General features: G+C 38.3%; 1 protein-coding gene across 2 annotated transcripts in view; it reads right to left on the reverse strand.

The window, feature by feature from the left end:
* LOC122561183 (SEC23 interacting protein) overlaps positions 1 to 22,328 on the reverse strand; it is a 142,651-nt gene that overhangs the window by 34,261 nt on the left and 86,062 nt on the right. For both annotated transcript variants that reach the window (XM_043712707.1, XM_043712708.1), the window contains exons 15-16: positions 19,030 to 19,132; positions 2,803 to 2,988 (exon numbers count right to left, since the gene is read on the reverse strand). In XM_043712707.1, coding sequence (XP_043568642.1) covers positions 2,803 to 2,988; positions 19,030 to 19,132 — 289 coding nt within the window. The remainder of the gene's footprint in view (positions 1 to 2,802; positions 2,989 to 19,029; positions 19,133 to 22,328) is intronic.

Below are 22,328 nucleotides of genomic sequence, written 5' to 3' on the forward strand. Positions count from 1 at the left end.
GGCCACTGTTGGAATATTGCGTGCAATTCTGGTCTCCTTCCTATTGGAAAGATGATGTGAAACTTGAAAGGGTTCAGAAAAGATTTACAAGGATGTTGCCAGGGTTGGAGGATCTGAGCTACAGGGGGAGGCTGAACAGGCTAGGGCTGTTTTTCCTGGAGCGTTGGAGGCTGAGGGGTGACCTTATAGAAGTTTACAAAATTATGAGGGGCATGGATAGGATAAATAGACAAAGTCTTTTTCCTGGGGTCGGGAAGTCCAGAACTAGAGGGCATAGTTTGAGGGTGAAAGGGGAAAGATATAAAAGAGACCTAAGGGGCAACTTTTTCACGCAGAGGGTGGTACGTGCATGGAATGAGCTGCCAAATGATGTGGTGGAGGCTGGTACAATTGCAATTTTTAAATGAGGCATTTGGATGGGTATATGAATAGGAAGCATTTGGAGGGATATGGGCCAGGTGCTGGCAGGTGGGACTAGATTGGGTTGGGATATCTGGTCAGCATGGACGGGTTGGACCGAAGGTTCTGTTTCCATGCTGCACATCTCTATGACTGTGACTCCTGCATCTATCTCGTAAGTCAAAACAAATGTAGTGATTTGGAGCATGCGCATGTGGTACTCCACCTAGTGGTATTGTTGGCTGCAAACACAGCCTCATTACAGAGGTCTCATGTCGTATCTATTATCCTTACTAATTCTGAACAACCTCATGCATTACATGGTTCAAGAAGGCAGGCTTAGCCTATGACGCCCATATTCCAAGAGCAAAAATAAAAACTTTGCCTAGTAGCAATACTCCGATTAAAATGTAGAAAGTCTCAGTTGCACAAGGTAATAATATCAGATCACCGAGATCCCAATTCTAATTTAAATCAAATAAATGAATGAATGAACTTTCTTCCAAACAAAATACAGTCCAATTATCATTCTTCCTATCTTTGTAAGAGGCAAACTGTATTTTTATCCTTCTCTGATCATAAAAACCAGGTCTTCAGAGAAAGGAAAAACATATTTTTAATTCTGGTGAGGTCAATAACTTTGTATCTGGTGCAGTGAGACATAATACGAATCAATATGAAAATAAAATAAGTGACTAAATAAAGCACATTAGAAAAAGTGAAGGCAAAATCAAATCTTGCAGTTTTAAAACTATATTTGTAAAAGATAGTCAGTAAGGCATTCTATCATTTGACCGTTTCATTTGATACAACATGTCAGATTATAGTTGTATGAAATGGAAGACAAATTAACATGGTATGGTGTTTAGCACATCTGCGGGCTGTGATGTGCTGAGGCAGCATTAGCAGAGAGTCTATTTTCTCTACCTCACATATATACAAAGCATTGATGGTAGATTAAAATTAAATGAGACTGATTACTATCAGCATCAGTACCATCTTTCTGTCCATTTCCTGAAACTTGAATCTACTGATGCCAAAGCTTTACTTTTCGTTCTCACATCCCCATTCCTTTCAAGATACCTCTTCACCTGTCAACTTGCTTAATCATATACATGCACACAGTCACTCCAATGTTCAGTGCAGCACTATGGTATATCAATTGCGGCATAAAGCGTGCAGCCGGAAAGAAAATTATGGGCAATGTGTCTTAACATTCACCCTTCAATGTTCATATTCTGAATAAACGTTACTGGCATCTCTCCATCTTACTTCAAACCCAAGTACAAGAAGCTTAAATTTATCCAGCAACAAGTTCAGAGACTGTCTAGGCAGCTGCATTTTTAAATCAAACCTTTTGCCTTACTACTCGGAGACTAGATATTTTGTCCCTTAACCACTTTCATCTTGAACCCGTTACTTCCTTTTTTAAAAAACTATCCTCTCTTACTGTCTCCAAGTTCATCTCAGCTATAAGAACCATCTGTCGCTTACTTGATTTCTTTTGCATTTCTGTCTCAGGCAACCTCCAAACATACAATCCCAATTACGGCATGGTTAACTGCTCTCCATTCTCACATATTATGCATCTACCATTGAACAATGTAATTAACATTCCACACCTGTGAAATTAAGAACTTATCTTTTCAATAATGCCTGATATCTTCAGTCTCTTTTCCTTCAGCATATTGTCAACTCTCAACTGCATACCCACCATTTCTATAATTTCTTGCTCCAATCTCTCCAGTTCAGCTTTCAAACTGTTCAAAGTGTGAAACAAACCAAAATCATGAAAGATGTGCTCTGCAATTGTGATGCATTATATTTCCTTTTCCTCTTCAAGCTTCCTACAGCAAGATCGATGAAAACATCTTCCCCTTCCTCTGATGCCAGACTTCTTCATCCTACTCTGCAACACTATCCTTGCACGATTTCATTACACTTATTGAAAAAATACATGGACCATCATCAGCAATGGCTTCTTCCTTATTTTCCTGATGTGCCAAGAATCTCTCTCTAAGATGTGGACAATGTAAACACATTCATAAACATACCACTGCGTTGGATGAGGTTAAAAATGCATTGCTGGAAAAGCGCAGCAGGTCAGGCAGCATCAAAGGAGAAGGAGAATCGGCATTTCGGGCATAAGCCCTTCTTCAGGCTGAATCCTGAAGAAGGGCTTATGCCCGAAATGCCGATTCTCCTTTGATGCTGCCTGACCTGCGGTGCTTTTCCAGCAACGCATTTTTAAGCTCTGATCTCCAGCATCTGCAGTCCTCACTTTCTCCTACTGCGTGGATGAACAGAGTACTAAAGGAATTCAGTAATCCTTGTGTAAATAAATGCATCCTTCCATATGTACTACAATTTTAAAATTGTTTGAAAGTGCTGGACAACATTTACCTTCCTCCACATGCTTTTCTTCCTCCTCTTTAATTTGGTTAGCCACTTTCTCTAGCTCAGCTTGCAGCTGGGTTGAAGAGGTGTGAGCACGTGCAAATTCATTCAGTGTCTGCCAGGCATTCTTCAGAGAACTAATGAAGCCTTGTTTCAAATCTGAGCCCATGCGAGACAGACTTTCCTTCAACTCTGGAAGAGAAAAGCAAGTAAATTAATGTCTTATCCATATGGGAGTAAAATCAACTGCATCATCGTAGTCCTTTCACTAAGCAATATCAAATGAAAATCTGACAAACTTAGCTCGGCTTTGAGAAGAACAATCAAATATTAAAAGGCAGCAGTAAATACCGTCCTTGAGATGAGGCAAGATGTAATCCCCTTTCCTCTACTTGTGTTTAGAAGAATGATAAGTGATCCAAGTGGAATAATTGATTAATACTTCAGATTTGGTTCATATAACATAAACTTAAAGGAACGTTTACGGGATCAGTGTACATTAGAAATGGGTCATTTTGTAAGAGAAACTGAACTCTTAAAAAATAGAACATGTTACAAGGTGGTCAGTTTCATTCTCTCTCTCACATATATACATACAGTTTTTACTTTAATTTCACAGAAGTACACTAAGGCATGCACCAATTCTCACAGCAGCAGCGTAGGTCACAAGTGAGGATGAGAGTGAAGAATACAGTGGAAAATTCAATGAGTTAGAATTTGGACTTCTAGTTGCTAGTAAATACAAATTCTTATTGTATTATCACCCATCAAATTCACTCAGATACACAGTCACTGATGTTCCCAAATATGCTGACAAAGTCACTGTAAAATTGAAAAGCACGCACTTTTATTTTCAAAAGGATAGGTCACATTGCTTGATGTGTCAGAAAAATAACCATATATTATGGAAAGCTAAAATATTCTCTCCAACCCAGCAAATATTCCAGATTTGCAGCAATGTTCAGAGTTAGCATTGATTTAGAGAATTTGTTTTGGAGTAAAAACGTCCAAAATGTCCAGTTAAAGTAATGGAGATATTAGAAACATTAGTTGCATTTTTGTTTTGGTGGCTAAATTGAGAATGGTTGAATTCTGTCATCCAAAGCTTCTCAAGGGGACAAAATATGCATGAATTCATAAAAATGTTGGATTACTTATTAAATGAGAAACATTTGTCAGTGGTTATCAAAGAAAATCTTCCAGATAAAAGAGCCAGAGATAAAGTTTCACATTCAATAATGGTTTGCAAGAACAGAGCCAAAGGAAAGTATTTTTTGAAAGAAGCATGGGAGCACAGGTTTGAAAGGGACACAGACATTGAGAGAGAATCATTTAGACAGTGTTTTAAAATTCAGTCATGGGATGTGGGTGTTGCTGGCTGGGCTTGCATTTATTGCCTGTCCTTAGTTGCCCTTGAGAAGATGGTGGTGAGCTGCAGTCCACGTGCTGTAGGTAAACCCACATAGATGGGAACTTGCAGGTGGTAATGTTCCCCATGTATTGAGTATGAGGTGGATGAAAGGAATTTTGTTTGCTGGAATGAGGGCCATAAAGCAGGAGGCCGATCTCATGAACAGTTTGTTCTTGAAAGGAAATGAGGAAGATGATAGATAAGAGAAAGAGATAGGTTTTGGGTTAGGTTTGCACGGGAAGTGTTCGAAGGAGAGAGGGGAAAAGCAGACAAGGCACATTAGCATATGGCTTATAACGCAGTACCAATGAAGTTGTGAGGTACTGGCAATAGTTGGAGATAAGCTCAAAAATGGTAGGGAGAGGAGTTCAAGTAGACATCTATTAGCACAAAAGCATAAGGTTATTTTTGCTGTTCAGAATAATCCCAAAGCAGTATGTCATTTTGGCAGAGCAAGGCATGATCCAATATCCATTTTTGTCAACCAACCAACCTCTTATCTGGTTAAACTCAAATGTGTGTCCTTTAGACTAAAGAAATGACTGAACAAAAGAAAACAAAGAACCGTGGATTCTGTAAATCTGAAACAAAGACAAATTTCTGGACAATCAGAAGGAGGATCAATAGACCCGAAATATTAACTCTGCTTTTTCTCCACAGATGCTGCTCGACCTGCTGAGTTACTTTAGTAAAGTTAAAGAAATGACTGGACTGGAAGCAAAACAGAGGTGAGGTGGTGTATTAAAATTAATGAAGGGCCAGTGTTGATATGGTTGGGAGTTTGAAAGTGCAGTTTGAAGTGTCTTGGAGGAAATACTTCTGAAAGAATCACAGAAGGCAAATCCACAGTCAAAACATAATCTACATCTAAGTTTGTTTTAAAATTACTTAAATTATTTACAAACTTAGGGCAGTCAAAACACTATTTTAAATTATGCTTTTAGCTGTAGCACTTTAATAAATGGGAAATTCGTGCATAAAATATTAAACTTTGATTAATGGTGTTATCTCCAAATTAATTAGTGAAGAATCATATTACTTGGTGTTTTAGAAAGCCAAAGTTGGAATGCACTCTGGCTGTCTTACAATCTTTGATCAGATAATTAATATTGCAATAGACAAGACACTAATGTATTTCAAATCACATATCTCAAATTTGCATTTGTGAAATTAGGATAATAATTGAAACCAAACAACTTTGGAGAAATGAAAGGATGAGGATAATGAAAGTAAATCCCGCTCATGGATTTACTGTTTGCATAAATTACTACCTAATAATTTTCAGAAAAATATTTAGACTGATTGCCATGTTAACATTTAAATAGATGTTAATTCAAAATAAATTCAACAGATTAAGTTTTGAAAAAGCTCACATTTGTATTATACACTTCTCAAGTACAAAATATCCTAAAGTGATTTACAACTATTAAATCACTTCGTGAAATGTAGTTTTGCTACAAAGCAAACAGCAAGTTTCCACTTGCAAAGCCCTCCGCATAGTTATGAAGTCTCCAAGTTGGTGGGGCTGGACATTTCAGCCAGAAATGTGAATCAGAACTTGAGAGGTCTGGACTAATAAAGAGAAGCTTCCCCTCACTGGCAGTGCCTTCTTGCTGCTACACCTACACTGCACAGTCTGTTGTAGCTCCTGTCCGGCTGGAGGAAGTGCCTAGGGGTCAGGGTTGTTGCTGCACCAATTGCTCCTTGCCCCCTCATCATCCAGTTTCCAGACATGAAGCAGCAGCTACCCAGAGTCTCCTGTGAACTTGTTTAATGCAAAAAGGCAAAATCCCCAGGTTGGACTGATGAAGGCAGAAGAACATAAGAAACAGGAGCAGGGTTCTGCATGACAGACTAATTAGCAAAGTTAGATCACGTGGGATTCAGAGTGAGCTTGCCAATTGGGTACAATTAGTCTGACAGTAAGAGACAGAGGGTGGTGGTGGAGGATTTTTTTTTGGACTGGAGGTCTGTGACCAGTGATGATCCACAGAAATTGGTACTGGGTTCACTTTTGTTTGTTATTTATATAACGATTTGTATCACAATATGGGAGGCATGGTTAGTAAGTTTGCAGATGACACAAAATTTGGTGATATAGTGGACAGTGAAGAAGGTTTTCTAAGATTACAAAGAGATCTTGATCAAATGGGTCAAAGGACTGAGGAGTGGCAAATGGAGTTTAATTTGGATAAATGTGAGGTATTGCATTTTGGTAAAATAAACAAGGGCAGGACTTGTGCAATTTATTGTAGGGCCCTGGGTAGTATTATAGAACAGACACCCCTCGGGGTTCAGGTACATAGTTCTTTGAAATTTATGTCACAGGCACACAGGGTGGTTAAGAAGATGTTTAGCACACTTGCCTTTGTTGTTCAGACCTTCGAGTATAGGGGTTGGGACATCATACTGAAATTGTACACATTGGTGTGGCCTCTTAGTCATAGAGTCATGCAGCCATATAGCACAAAAACAGACCCTTCGGTCCAACCAGTCCATGCTGAACATAATTCCAAACTAAATTGCCTGTTCCTGGCCCATATCGCTCCAAACATTTCCTGTTCATCTATCCATCTAAATGTCTGTGCCCCCTAGTCTTGAAATTCCCCATCCTAGGGAAAAGACAATTACCATCAACTCTATCTATACCTCATTATTTTATAAACTTCCTCTTCTGGAGTATTGTGTGCAGCTCTGGTCACCCTGCTATAGAAGGATATCATTAAATTGGAGAGAGTTCGGAAAAGACTTACTAGGATGTTGCAGGAATGGAGGGATTGAGTTATAAAAATACGTTGGCTCTTTTTTCACTGAAGCTTAGGGGGTTGAGGAGTGACCTTATTGTAAAATCATGAGTGGCATAGATAAGATGAATAGCAAGGGCACTTTCCCAGGGTGGGGGTAGTACAAGATGAGAGGAGAAAGTTTAAAAAAGGACCTGAGAGGTAACTTTGTTTTAATCTAGAAAGTGGTTCACATGGGGAATGCCAGAGGAAATGCTGGATTCAGGTACAGTTACAACATTTAAAAGACACTTGGATAAGTACATTAATAAGAAAGGCTTGGAGGGATATGGTTGGCATGACTAGTTGGACCAAAGAGTGTGTTTCCATGCTGGATGACTATGAGTAGGTTATTTAGTCTTTCAAGCTTGCCCCACCATTCAATAAGATCATGGCTGATCTGCCAGTCCTTAGCTCCTTTCATGCCAGCTCCTCATAGTTCTCAATTCCCTGATATTTCAAAAATCTGTCCACCTCATCTGTAAATAGTTTTTCTGTATGTGATGGTTGTGTTCTTGTGCAACCCCGTATTAGAGAAAAATCACGTTAAAGAAACAGCACTTAAACTGATGGCAATGTAATCAAGTTACAGCCAACATGTTTTAAGTGCTTTAGAATCAATGCCCCCAATTTGTTAATCGTGTTACAGCAAATTTCCATTAACGAAATGCGCTTCACGGTAGAACGACCTGTATTCTGAACTGGTTAACTCACGTAGACTAGAACAATGATCTAGGATCTTGGTGAAGAGAGAACAATTTCAAAGGTGCAGGTGAACCTCATTGTAAACTGTGAGGATGACTGTGTGCAACTCCAAAAGCACACTGACACATTGGTGGAGTGGGCGGGTATGTAGCAGACAATGTTCAACGCAGAGATAAGAGAGGTGATGCACTTTGATTGGAAGATCGTTAAAAGACAATATAATTTGGCAGTGGAATTCTAAAGGGATGCAGGGGCAGTGGGGCCTTGGTGCATATGTTCATAGATCATTAAAGGTGACAAGCAGGTGCAGTTAATAAAGCACACAATGGTCTTGGCTTTATTAATAGGGCGGAGTGTGCAAAAGCAAGAGGATTATTGAACTTAGACACACCACTTGTTGGAATTCAGCTGGAGTTCTGTGTACAATTTTGGACACATTGTGTTAGAGAGGGTACAGAAATGATTTACAAGATTAGCTCCAGTATGAAATAAACATTGGATTTATCTCCTTGGAGAGAAGACAGCTGAGAGGAGATTTGACAGAAGTTTTCAAAATCATTGGCAGGCTGTGTAAAGTATATATGGAGAAGCTGTTCCTGCTCGTAAGAGAAAAAAAAAATGAGTGCAGAGATTTAAAGTAACTTGCGAGAAAAGGAAGTGTGATGTCAGAAAAACCTTTTTCACACAGCAAGTAGTGGAATATAAAATGTACAGCTTGGAAATGTGGTGCAGGTCCAGCTGGGCATTCAAGAGGGTACTGGATGACATTTGGTTAGAAAAGGCATGCAGCCATATAGGAAAAAGGCAGCAGATCGGTACTAGGCAATAGAACCGGTGCAGGCACAAGCTGAATGGTCTCCTTCTGTGCTGTAACCATTTTGTGATATAAATAGTGGTCAGAAGCCACTCTGAGGCGAGTATCCTACCTAACAATTCAGCAAAACCTGTTTACAAAGTGCAAGTCAGGTATGTGACAGACTCTCTAGCTGCCTGGATGAATGCTGCTCCAACAACATTCACGCAGTTTGAGATCCTTCACGTCAAAAGCAGCCAACTTGATTGGCACTTATCCAATATCTCCATCATCAGTCCACAATAGCAGCGGTGTGTACCATCAACAAAATGCACTGAAGTAACTCACCAAGACCCTTCAGGCAACACCTTTTAAACCCATGATCACCACCATCTAGAAGGTTAAGGGCATGGGAGCAACACGCCTCAAGTCCTCCTCCAAGCCAATGCGTCATTCTGACTCAAAACTACATTACCATTCCTTCATTGTTGCTAGGTCAATACCTGGAACTAACTGCATAGCTCTCCCCCATGGACTGTAGTTCAAGAACCAGCTCAGCACCTTCCAAAGGGCAACTAGAGATGACCAATAATTACTGGACTAGCCAGTGATGACCACATCTCAGGAATTTCTTTTTAAATCAAGAGTATAAACTAGATGGGGAAATTGGAAGTAAGGTTCATGGACAGATTAATCTGAGGATTTATATACACAAATCTCTTCAAGTGGCAAGGCAAGTTGATACAACTGTTAAGGCTTTATAAATTGGATTTATATGCAGAAGCTGAGAGCAGAAAATAAACTTTGTTAGAAGCTTACAAAACATTCTTCTGATTTCAGCTGAAGAAATGTGCACCATTCTGGGCAGCTTGCTTGAGAAAGGACATCAAGGCCTTCAAGGAAACATGCAAGAGATCTATCAGTAAGATCATACAGTAAAGTTTAGAGAGATTGGGGAGACTGATATATTTTTCTTAGCTCTAAGGAAACTAAAGTTGGGATTGAACAGGGGTGTTCAACATTACCAGGCAATTTGATTGTGCAAATAGAAAAAACTGCCCCACCTGAGAGGGTTCAATAACCAGAGGATACCAATTTATATAACTGGCAGAAGAACCAGAAGGAAGAGAAGATTTTTTTAATATGATGATTGTCCACATACAGAATTTACTACCTAAAAGAAAATTATTAACAGAATCAAAAGTAACTTAACATTCATTCAGACAAATCTATTTTAATTGTTTTTATTCATTTATTGGATGTGGGCCAGACCAGCATTTATTGCCCTGAGGGCAGTTAAGAGTCAACCACATTCCTCTTAGTCTGAAGTAAAACGTAACCCAGACCAGGTGAGTTTCCTTCTTAAAGGGCAGTAGTGAACCAGATGTATTTTTCCAATAATCGAACAATAGTTTTATGATCACCATCACACTCTTATTTCCCAATTCTTAATGGATTCAAATTACATCTGCCATGGGCAGGATTGAAACCTGGGTCCCCTGAGCATTACTTTGGCCTCTGGAATAATAGTCTAATGAAAATATCACCAGGCTATCACCTCCCAGTTCAGACTAATTCAGTATTTCTTGAGCATATTTATTAACAGTCGTTGCAAGTACTATAGCTAATTAAAAAAGAAAATAAACTTGTACTGCATCAACTCACCATCAAGAGTTGGCTCTATTTGACTTTATTTGCTGAACAAATAAAGAACTCAAACATTGCTGCAAGTGATAAAGAAAATTGTTGCACTAAAAGAGCAATAACTATAAATCTGTGTATGTCAATACTCTGTTACTTAGTCAAAGCAAGAACAGCACCATCATTTAACTTCAATTACCTCAGAAACTATATTTATACTTTTACCCCATAATTTTGAAAAATACATTTGTGATTGCAGCTTCATTTTTACCATGAAGTGTGATTAATCTTAGACAAAGCTTATTTTAATTATAAGTGACAAACATAACATCTACTGATTCATTTTGCAAGATATTTACCTCCAGGTTTTGAGAAGATTTGTAGCTCAGGTCGAGGTTCTCCCTGTAGGTTTGCTCGCTGAGCTGGAAGGTTCGTTTTCAGACACTTCATCACCACACTAGGTAACATCATCAGTGAGCATCCGGTGAAGCGCTGGTATTAGTGACTCGCTTTCTATTTGTGTGTTTAGGTTTCTTTGAGTTGGAATGTTATTTGTGCTGATGTCATTTGTTGTTCTTTTTCTGAGGGTTATAAGTGGGGTCCAAGTCGATGTGTTTGTTAATAGAGTTCCAGTTGGAATGCCATGTTTCCAGGAATTCTCGTGCGTGTCTCTATTTAGCTTATCCTAGGACGGATGTGTTGTCCCAGTCGAAGTGGTGCCCTTTCTCATCTGTATGTAGGGATACTAGTGAGAGCGGGGTTTTTTTATGGCTAGTTGATGTTTATGTATTCTGCTGGCTAGTTTTCTGCCTGTTTGTCCAAAGTAGTGTTTGTTACAGTTCGTGCAAGGTATTTTGTAAATGACAATAGTTTTCTACCAACACACTAAATCAGCAGCTAATGAACTTGAAAGACCCTATACAAACAACAAGCGAAACTAATGTCATTTACAAAATACCGTGCAAGGACTGTAACAACACTACATTTGGACAAACAGGCAGAAAACTAGCCACCAGGATATATGAAAATCAACTAGCCATAAAAAAAAAATGCTCTCACTAGTATCCTTACATACAGTTGAGGAAGGACACCACTTCGACTGGGACAACACATCCAACCTAGGAGAAACCAAACAGAAGCATGGCATTCCAACCGGAACTCTATCAACAAACACTTTGACTTAGACCCCAACTACCACCCTCTGAGAAAAAGGACAGCAAATGACATCAGCACAGGAAATGACATAACCAAACCAAGGAAATCTAAACACATAAATAGAAGTGGGTCACTAACACCAGTGCTTCACTGATGATGTTACCTATTATGGTGACGAAATGTCTGAAAACTAACCTTCCAGCTCAGTGAACAAACTTATGTCCATATTTACCTCTAATTGCTTACATTCGCTCCTCTTCCTTCTTTAATTTTATTTGAGGGGAAGTGGATATCACAGTCAGACCAATACTGCCTTCCTGTGACTTCCACAAACATCCATTTTAAGCACACAAATAACTTAGCTGTTTTTGTCATCCGCAGTCCAATCATCGAAGTATCAAAAGCTCAGGATTTGAACCTAGCTGCTTCACCTAATTTGCATATCAGGCCAAATATTAAATCATTGAAGTGCTCTCCAACCACCAATGATAATCCAGCTTAATTTTTTGAGCTGTGTCTATATTACATAAAAGTTCAGACAAGTGACCTATAGTTGAACTGTGCCAATGCACTGAATGAACAAAAAAGTTGCCTGAGAAATCAAATTTTCATTTCTACTTGATTCTTCCGTAACTGTCACCTCCAGTAAAATCAACATGCTCCACTCAGGCATGCACTTAGCTAACATTAAACTATACAAAGAGATTTCAGATATAAGGCAGCATTCTACACAACAAAAATAGTGTTTGTGACAGGACCATTGTACCATGTAATCAAATACTGTCAAATAGTTGGATTGTGTTTGAAGATCAAATGTTCCTCTTGTACTTCCATCTATTTTCCCAATATTCTGTCTGCTTCATTTGCTGTTTCTTTGACTACTTTTAAAAAAAATCTCTTACACATTTATCTCACTTGTCATGTCAGCTTTACTGAATCAGACACTCCTCTAAAACACTTGGTTACATCTCATTATCTTCCCAAGTCTCTCCCTCTCCTTCTGAAAGTCACCAGTGCTTGTGCTTCAATAGGATCCAAGTGGTCAATTGTAATAGGGGGCTCTCTAGTATGGGGCACAGACATACATTTCTGTAGCTGTCAGCGAGACATCAGGATGGATTGTTGCCTCCCTGGTGCCAGGGTCAAGGATGTCTGGGAGAGGATGCAGAATATCCTAAAAGGGGAGAGTGACCAGCAGAAACTCATTGGTGCCAACGTGCACAATGACATAGGTATGGAAAGGGATGCAGTTCTGCAGAGTCAATATAGGAAACTAGGCAGGAGGTTAAAAGGTAGGTGCTCAAAAGTAGTAATATCTGGACTACTCCCAGTGCCAACAACTTGGTGGAAAACAAGAGAAGACTTACAAATGCAAATGCATTTACTTCAACGCAAGAGGCCTGATAGGTAAGGTAGATGAACACAGGGCATGGTTGGGAACATGGGACTGGAATATCATGGCTTTTACAGAAACGTGGCTCAGGAATGGACAGGACTGGTAGCTTAATGTTCCTTGTTGTAGATGCTATAAGAAACATAGAAAGGGAGACAAGAGAGGAGGAGGAGTGGCATTTTTGGCTACGGATAACATTATGCTGTAATTGGGGAGGGTACTCCTGAGAGATCGTCCAGTGAAATTACATGGGTGGAACTGAGAAATAAGAAAGGGATTATCACACTGTTGGAATTGTATTATAGGTTCCCCAAGTCAGTAAAAGATTGAGAAGCTACTATATAGGTAGATCTCAGATAATAGGGTTGGAATGGTAGGTGATTTTAATTTTCTAAACAGCATGGGACTACCATTGTGTTAGGGGCTTGGACGGGGAGGAATTTGTTAAATGTGTACAAGAAACATTTCTTCAATATGTGGATGTACCTATTAGAGAAAGAGTAACATGATCTTCTGTTGGAAATAACGCAGGGCAAGTTATGGAGGTGTCAGTGGAGGGGTTCTTTGGAGCAAGTAATCATAATTCTAATAGTTTTAAGACAGTTAGGTAAAAGAATAGAACTGGTTAAAAAATTAAAGTTCTAAATTGGAGTAAGGACAATTTTGACGGTGTTAGGAACTTCCAAAAGTTTATTGAGGGAGGTTTTTTGCAGTGAAGCTAGTTAGGAAGTGGGAGGCCTTTAAAACTGATATAACAAGAGTTCAGAGACAGTCTCTTCTTGTTAGTACGAAGGTCAAGGCTGGCAGGTGTAGGAAATGCTGGATGACAAGAGAAATTAAGGCTCTGATCAAAAAAAAAGGTGTGTATCAGATATGGACAGCTGGAATCAAGTGAATCACTAGAGGATTTTAAAGGCAGTACGATTACACTTAAGAGGCAAATCAGGAGGACAAAAAGAAGACATGAGACAGCTTTGGCAAATAGGATTAAGGAGAATCCAAAGAGATACTATAAATACATTAAGGGCAGAAGAGTAACTAGGAAGTGAATCAGGTCCCTTAAAGAAATAGAAGCTAGGGCTTTTAGGGAAATAAATAATGATGTCTTGAAAAGAGTTCATAATACAGAAGAGGTGGTGCTGGAGGTCTAAAAACATATAAAGGTAGATAAATCCCCATGACTTGATCAGGTGATTTCCAGAACTTTGCGGGAAGCTGGGGAAGAGATTACTAGGCCTCTTGTTGAGATATCATTGACAATCACAGATGAGGTGCCAGAAGACTGGAGGTTGGCTAATGTGGTGCAATTATTTAAGAAAGGCTGTAAGGAAAAGCCAGGGAATGACAGACTAGTAAGCCTTACATCAGGGATTGCCAAGTTGTTGGAGTGGATTCTGAGGGACAGAATTTACAAGCATTTGGAAAGGCATAGACTGATCAGGGATAGTCATCATGGCTTTGTGGAAAATCGTGTCTCACTAATGTAATTGAGTTTTTGGAAAAGGTGACAAAGAAGATTGAAGAAGAGAGTGGCAGATGTTGTCTATAGGGACTTCAGCAAAGCATATGGTAAGGTTCCGCATGGTGGACTGGTTAGTAAGGTTAGATCACATGGTATCCATGGGGAGCTAGCCAATTGAATACAAAATTGGCTTGAAGGTAGGGGGGGGTGGGAGATGCTTTTTGGACGAGACACCTATGACCAGCAGTGTGCCACAAGCATCAGTGCTGGTTCCACTGCTTTTCATCATTTATATAAATGATTTGGATGTGAATCTAGAAGGTATAGTTAGTAAGTTTTCAGATGACACCAAAATAGGTGGTGCAGTAGACAGTGAAGAAAGTTATCTCAGATTATAACAGGACCTTGATCAGATTGGCCAATGGGCAGAGGAATGGCAGATGAAGTTTGATGTTGATAAATGTGAGGCGTAACATTTTTTAAGACAAACCAGGGCAGGACTTACACAGTTAATGATAGGGCCCTGGGGAATGTTGCCAAAAACAATTGAGTGCAGGTGCATAGTTCCCTCAAAGTGGAGTTGTAAGTAGACAGGGGGGTGAAGAAGGTGTTCAGCATGCTTGCCTTCACTGGTCAGAACATGGATCATAGGAGTTGGGATGTCATGTTGTGGTTGTATAGGACATTGGTGAGACCACTTTTAGAATACTGCATGCAATTCTGGTCGCCCTTTTATAGGACAAAATGTTGTTAAACGTGAGAGAGTGCAGGAAAGAATTACAAGGATGTTGTCCGGTTTGAAGGGTTTGAGTTATAGGGATAGTCTGAGTAGGCTAGGGCTTTCATCCCCTGGACCGTCAGAGGCTGAGGGGTGATCTTATAGAGGTTTATTAAAGGTTTATGGACAGTCAAGAGTTAAGGCAGGATTTGGAGATTGGGTGTGGTACTGGTCGTGTCTGGAGGATTAACATTCTGGAATTGTTTGGGCAGCATTTGATGAGGTAAATGGGATATGGTAACAGACCTGTGATGTGGAATGAAGCCTGGGAGCCTGGATGATTTCATAGAATATTTGAGATAGCTTCCTACAGTTCCACATTCTGAAACCACAGAGCAGTTATACTAGACTTGATATTATCTAATGAGACAGGATTAATTAATGACCCCAGAGTTAAAAGTACCTATAAATGGCAGTCACTACAATATGGCTGAATTTTATATCTAATTTGAAGAGCAGTAGATTGAGTCAAAACTAGTATTGTCAACTTAAATAAGGGCAATTATTTGCGTCTGAACGCAGAGCTACCTGAAGCAGCATCTAAGGCTAAGGATAAATCAGTACAGAAACAGTGACAGACATTAATGGCTGAGCATTCCCAACACCTTTATGAAGATATACTTCAAGATCTGGACAATTTCTTACATTTTGGCTCTTTTTAAAATTTTTGTCTTTTTTTTTAAATTCTGGCCTTCTAACCCACAATGGCACTGGAGAATGGCAACTTTATACACTTTTCATTGCACCCATGTATTCCTGTGGATGAGTACATTCATTCTAATTCAGTTTACTCAGAATAAGTACATATCTACTGTAAAGGAAAATTCTTAAAGGGAACTCACTTTACGATTGACTAAAGAAGCGGAGGAAAGCATCAGAATAACAAAACAAACACGTAGCTGCACAAAGTTAATTGGCAAGTCAGATGATGAATCAGAATATCTAGCATGGCACTGAATGACTGAAAGGTTAATCAGGATGAATACATTTGACTATGACAGAAAAATCACGAGAAATGTAGCAACAGATAGCTAGACTTCTACAGAAACGACTAAGTAAGGAGTGTTGGCTTGCTAAATAATGAGAATGGGGCATTAATGTTAGATAAGGAGGAAAGGGAGAATAAAATAAACAAACAGTTTGCTCCTGTTTACGCTACAAAAGAAACAAAAATCATTCTGGAAATTATAATCATGAGGGTGTGCTAAGTGCTAAGAAGTGAAATTAAGCTGTAGGTTGATGAGTCCCTGGTTTAGATGGACTTCAGTCAAGGGTCCAAAACGTGGCTGCTCATGAGGTAGATGTGGTCCCACCTGGAATGAGAATGTAGTTGTACGGGAAAGCTAGAATTTAGAAGATTGAGAAGTGACTTGGTTAAATTGTATAACATCCTAAATGGGTTTGACTGGCTTGGAAAGGACATTTACTTGTGTGGGCCTTTCAGGACAGAGACGCAGAGAAACTTTTTTCTGTCAGGGTTGTAACTTGGAACTCTGTGCCTCAGGAGCGGGGTCAAGTATTATTAAGACAAAAGTTGACAGCTTCTTCTTAAGTAGGTGAAACAAAGATTATTAGGGATATACAGGAACGTGGAACTCGAAACACTTACACAGTAGCCATAATCTCACTGAGCATGCCCAAAGGGCTGAATGGTCTACATCTGCTGCTATTTCATATATTCATGTGAGAGCTTAGCAGATGGTTAGAAAGCTTGAGGGAAATGTCAGGCAGTTGTAAACTGTGGAAGATTGTCTGGACTGAAAGGATCAGTGGGGTGCAGGAATCAAAAATTGCTCAGCAAGCGTATGGAACCAATGGGGTAGGAGCACTGAAGGTGGCACTGAGTTAGTGAAATAATGAGCCTAAAGAAGCCACAAGGAAAGTCAGACAAAAGGTTCATAAACTTTAAAAATTATTTAATTGGAGAATTAATTTTGTGAAAAGCAAGGAGAAACCTGGAATTTTGTGGCCTTTTAAGATGGAGTGGCACTTCATGTGAAAATTCTTTTATATGAGTATATAGTAAATAGTTCATCGTTACTGTCAGTGAGGTGCAGAATATGAATATTAGATTATGATGGTGGCAGGAATAACTTTGAGAATTGACAGGAATAGAGAAGTAAAATGTGGGCTTTGGGGTACAAATGTGATGAGAGATCCCAGGCTTGTGTGTGTGGAGAGGGGTCATGGTTCTGTACTAAGGTGACAGGAAGCTAGTGGAGTTGCAGGACATTGGGGGAACCTTGCAGTTTAGCAACAATAGATAGGGTAGATCAATATTCATTCACTGCAGAATTTATATTAAGAAATACGGCATGAGGAAAGGGATCCTGCACTCCTACAAGAAGTTACACTGGAAAGTTCTCAATACACCTTCCACTGTAAAATCTTGAGAAGTACATTACCCTCAAATCACTCATTCCAATAAGCCCATGACAATAAAATAGAGCTTTATAGGGCAAATTTAATCATGTCATTCTGAAAGATGCAATTTTTTTTGCTTGTTATGTTGAACAAGCCAATGGGGTAATGGTAGCTGAAAATGTTTTTAAAATTATGGTGGCTCAGTGGTTAGCACTGCTGCCTCACAGCACCAGGGTCCCAGGTTCAATTCCAGCCTTGGGTGACTGTGTGTGTGGAGTTTGCACATTTTCCCTCTTTCTATGTGGGTTTCCTCCGGGTGCTCCAGTTTCCTCCCACAGTCCAAAGATGTGCAGGGCAGGTGAAGTGGCCATGATAAAATTGCCCAGAATGCTTGGTGCATTAGTCAAAGGGAAATGGGTCTGGGTGGGTTAAACTTCTGAGGGTCAATTTTGGACTTGGGCTGAAGGGCCTGTTTCCACTCTGTAGGGAATCTAATCTATAAAAAATCTAACTTTCCTTGCTATCCAATCTGCGTATATGTTAAAATGATAGATAGTTAATAAAAATTGTACACTAGTCAATTGGGTAGAAAAAAAAGAGTTCAGGTGCAATAGGTACAATTCAAATATTATCCTGTCAAACACACAGAAGTTATATGCTAGTCTCTCAATATTTTAACTTGTAGGGCCCTGTGGTAATATTCCTTGTGTGTTGGCAGTTGCATTAATCTGAAGTTTAAACAATTTAAAAAACAAAGCTCTGAAGAGATCAAATTCGAATAAGTGCTTTTTGGTGGCAAATGTAGGTGGCTTCCTCTTGTACACCTGCTTTTGAAAAGTCTTTTGCCCAAAAACATACATCATTTGCCCTCAGTCCTTGTACTACTACACTTGATCTTGTGGTCCTTAAACAGTATGACTTTACCTCCAATCGCACCCCCAAATTTGCACCCATCATTCCCACAACTTCAATTAAAATTCTGCCTCTTCCACAAAATATAAATAACCCCAAATCAAAGAGAAGATGATGTCTTCCTTGACTGTAGTATGTTATCTCTTTTGTGCCTCCCAAACACACTATATTCTGTGACACAGTTCTCTACAAATGCATAATCTCCATTGCTCAGCTCAATGTGGGACTGCATTCCTTCAATTTTCCTCTTACCTAATCAATCACAGTGACAGTAAATCTGGAAGTGACAGATTTTCTTTATTTCTGGGTACCAGTTACTCTGGTGTCCCTATGAATCTATCTTTGGTCCCTTCTTGTGGCCATTTTGAGGTGAATTTAAATGTTCAAAGATTTTGAAAGAAAACTGTGACACCTTATGGGACATAGCAAGTACGTGCACATCTTCATTAAAAAAAAACTTAGAACACCTCAAAATTCTGTTTCAAATTTAATCAAAATAATTACTGTGGTTCATAAAATTACTGATTGTCAACACACTACATTTTTCCCTCACATTCAGAGAAATCATAATGGAAACAATGCATTCAAATTTTAAGGAAGAAACTGCTAGAAAAATATTGTGATATTATTGTTTAATAAAATATAAAAACTAAAGCTTAGTTGTTATAAATAAAATGTTGATCCCCTTTTGTGTATATATCTAAAATTAACTTTCTAGAAATATGTAAATTCATTACTTTAGAATGACAATTGTGTTATATTCAGATGGGATTGCAAATTTCATGAAAAGAGTTAAATTTTATACTAGGGATTAAATTTTCAGGATCTGTGCTTACCAAGATGAAGTCTCTTTCTACCTTTATGATGTGGAACAAGAACTGGTTTAATACTCAAGTCAGGGAGAATCATAGGCTCCATTCTATATGCCACAGGATCCAACTGCAAAAGAAAATTTTTTTTTTTGAAGTTATCAAGTATACCAATTTGAAAAGTACAAATGCATCTCTCTCTACAGGGTAAATTCTCAATCAATACAATTTAAATGGATTCAATATAATTTCCAGCTGTACTTGTGAAAGAAAATGACCAGTGGTTTTGTTAGAGATCATGGAAAAAAGTGTCCCAAACTAAAACAAAATCTCTAGTCAGTGATCCACTCACCAGAATATCAAAGCTTAAATTGGAAAACACAAATGTAAAATAAAATAGGAGCAATGTACACTTATAACAAATTTCTAATCAGCAGATTGCATACAGCACATCATATAGTTTTTATTAAAAGAAAAAAATTACTTAAGCATTAGATTGAAGGCATATGGTTAACTATTGAGGTGTCGCAACTAATACCCAAACTGTGATTTGCCAATGTAGAGGAAGATGTGATCATAATAAAACTGGCTCATAAAATCTCCAGCCTCTTTCAAACATAAACAAAATAAATTGGATTTCTGAGCCTAATAATGAAAACCAAAGAAAAAAATCGTTCTTTTGAACAGAGGTGCCTCTGGACAGGCATACAAGATTGGTTAACAAGACGTAGGTGAATTACCCAGAGGAATGCAAGGTGGAAAGAAAACACTTGTAATGTGCCTTTTAGGATTTCAGTTTGTGCCATAATACTTAAAAGCTATGAAGCGTAATCTCTATTGTAATGCAGGAAACATGGCAGCTTATTTTTGCGCAGCAAGGTCTCTCAAAGAGCAATGAGAAAAGTATATACAATCCGCAAGACAAACTAACCAATTTCTAGGGGCAAAACTTACTTTGTTGATAAATTAGTGAATGCAAGGTCCTCATCTGGTAATGGAACTTATATACACCCCTCAGATTCTACACAGTCAGACTGCACAATTTTTGTCAACTCATGCTTGCTATAACCTCAACTTGTATAAATAGAAAAATTGCAAATGGATATCAAAGAGCGTGAGCAGAAAAATAACTGCTATTTGCATTCTGCTCCAATAGGTGAGATAGCACAAGTTTATTTTCATCATTATTCTTTTAAAATAAAATAGGATATTACAGCACAGTCATAAAATAATTGTTTTAATGTTTCAAAATCCAAAATTTATAAAAGGTGAACATTTTTTCGATTACAGGACCTAAACATCATTTGTATTTCCTTTGTATTTCCTTATGCCAGAAAAATGGAAACGGGAGGAAAGGAAATTACAGTAGGACACACATTTCATTTCTTTGCTCTCACAATAGATTCCATTGCTGAAAGCAACATAGTAACTGCAAATTGGAGATAAAACAAAGCTTTATGAATAGGATGGATGCCAACAGAATGATCATTAAACTAAATTACTGATAAATCAGATTAATGCAACAAGAAGGGTTTTAAAGAAATCAAGGTAGGGACTGCTGCCATTTTTTGCAGTTAGACTAGCACATTTATAAAAAATCGAAATGGATAATTATTTCAGAACTTCACCGAGCACAGAAGTCTTAATAACTGATGTGTGCATCCCTTTTTGATGCATCATTCAAATATAATGTTAAAATATTTCAAACTAGACAGCAACAGCTCGGCTAAAGTGTGGCAAAGTTATCAAAAACCAAACACTGAAGACTATTCAAATGGTTGAAGTTCTGGTTTGTGAAAAGAAAAATCCAGCTTCAAGGTTGCAAAACAAAAATGCTCCATGAGTCATAGGTGCGAGGTTACACGGCTTTCATCTTTTTCTCCTTCCTCTGTATTTGAGAAATCAATAGTGAAAGGCACAATACATGACTAAATCTTGCAAATCTACATTTTTAGACTAGTCTGGACTCTCAAAAATACCTCCTTTCAGGAAACCACCCAAAACTAGTACTGTTTCTACAGAAACAAGCACACTGATTAAATGTGTTTTCCTAATTCAGTCAGAAGGCATGTTTGACCTCTCCAGAACATTACTGTAGAACTCTGTACTCTGAAAAAATACCCAATATTTAATAATTAACCATCCCTCCTAACCTTTTCAAGAGTTGTCAGTGATAGTGCTTCGGTGGTTGAAGTAAGAGAGGATTTGTTCTTCCAAGTTTTCTCTCCTGCATTTTATTGGATCATACTTTTTTTTAAAAAACATAATGCTTCATATCCTTTCAAATGATGTTCTATCCAGCACTGGTTCTAGTCTTGCATTTCCCACCACATTAATGGTTAAACAACCTATTTTTTATGCCATGTTTCAGTCAAGCCTTTTTATGCCCAATTATACAATGGAAACATGGGCTGGACTGCTTTTAGATATTTGAGTTAATTTATTATAAGATTTCTGCATGCTCAAGTTTCTCCACCCTTCAGTGCTCTTATTCAACATGTGTACATATTCATTAGTAGTTTCCAATAGGAGAATCTACCTTCTGTATTTGGCCATCAACAATAATTTCATCAATAAATTACCATGCTCGTGCCTTATAGCGCAGAATAAAACACCAAGTTACTGTCGTTACTGCTGATCACCAAGACACTAGATACTAAGATGTTAGATTTTGTATTACCTTACAGAACACTTTTCAATTTTCATTTTTCAACTTTTTGTTTTTAACATCTTTTGGGAACAGCACAAATGCATCATTAAAATGTTCTCTGACCAAACAGAAAAGTATAAAATGTCACATTGACACAATTACACAGAAGAAAAATCAGTCCATCAGCATCTTGAAATGCCAGCACTAAACAACCGACCTACATCGTCAGCTTATACAACTTTCTACCATTTAACTTGTATGACAAAGACTGCAGCAAGTGCAAAGTATGCTGTCGAAGAAATTTTGAGTTTATTTATTGCAGGTGCATCTCAAGTCACTTGGAAAAGCAGTCACACCCTCAAAACATTAATTAATGGCAAGAGTTGAACAAAGAGTTAATGTGACATGGTTCAAGTAAACAGAATATGACTGAACCGAAATACAATTTTTTACTTCAAACATAGCAAACTAGACTTGACTACATTGCACCATTGTGGTGGAGATAAAATGCAAAAGCAAATGTGAAACTGGTTCTGTTGAATGCATGAATGGATACTGTTGGATAGTTTACAAATAAACCTGAATTATGAACTTTCAAGCTTTTAATAATTTCTCAACAAGCCACTCACATTAGCCACAACAACTAGTTGTTTTACATAACTAATTAAACTTTGTA

This window comes from Chiloscyllium plagiosum, chromosome 22, assembly GCF_004010195.1.
Source record: "Chiloscyllium plagiosum isolate BGI_BamShark_2017 chromosome 22, ASM401019v2, whole genome shotgun sequence".
NCBI lineage: Eukaryota > Metazoa > Chordata > Chondrichthyes > Orectolobiformes > Hemiscylliidae > Chiloscyllium > Chiloscyllium plagiosum.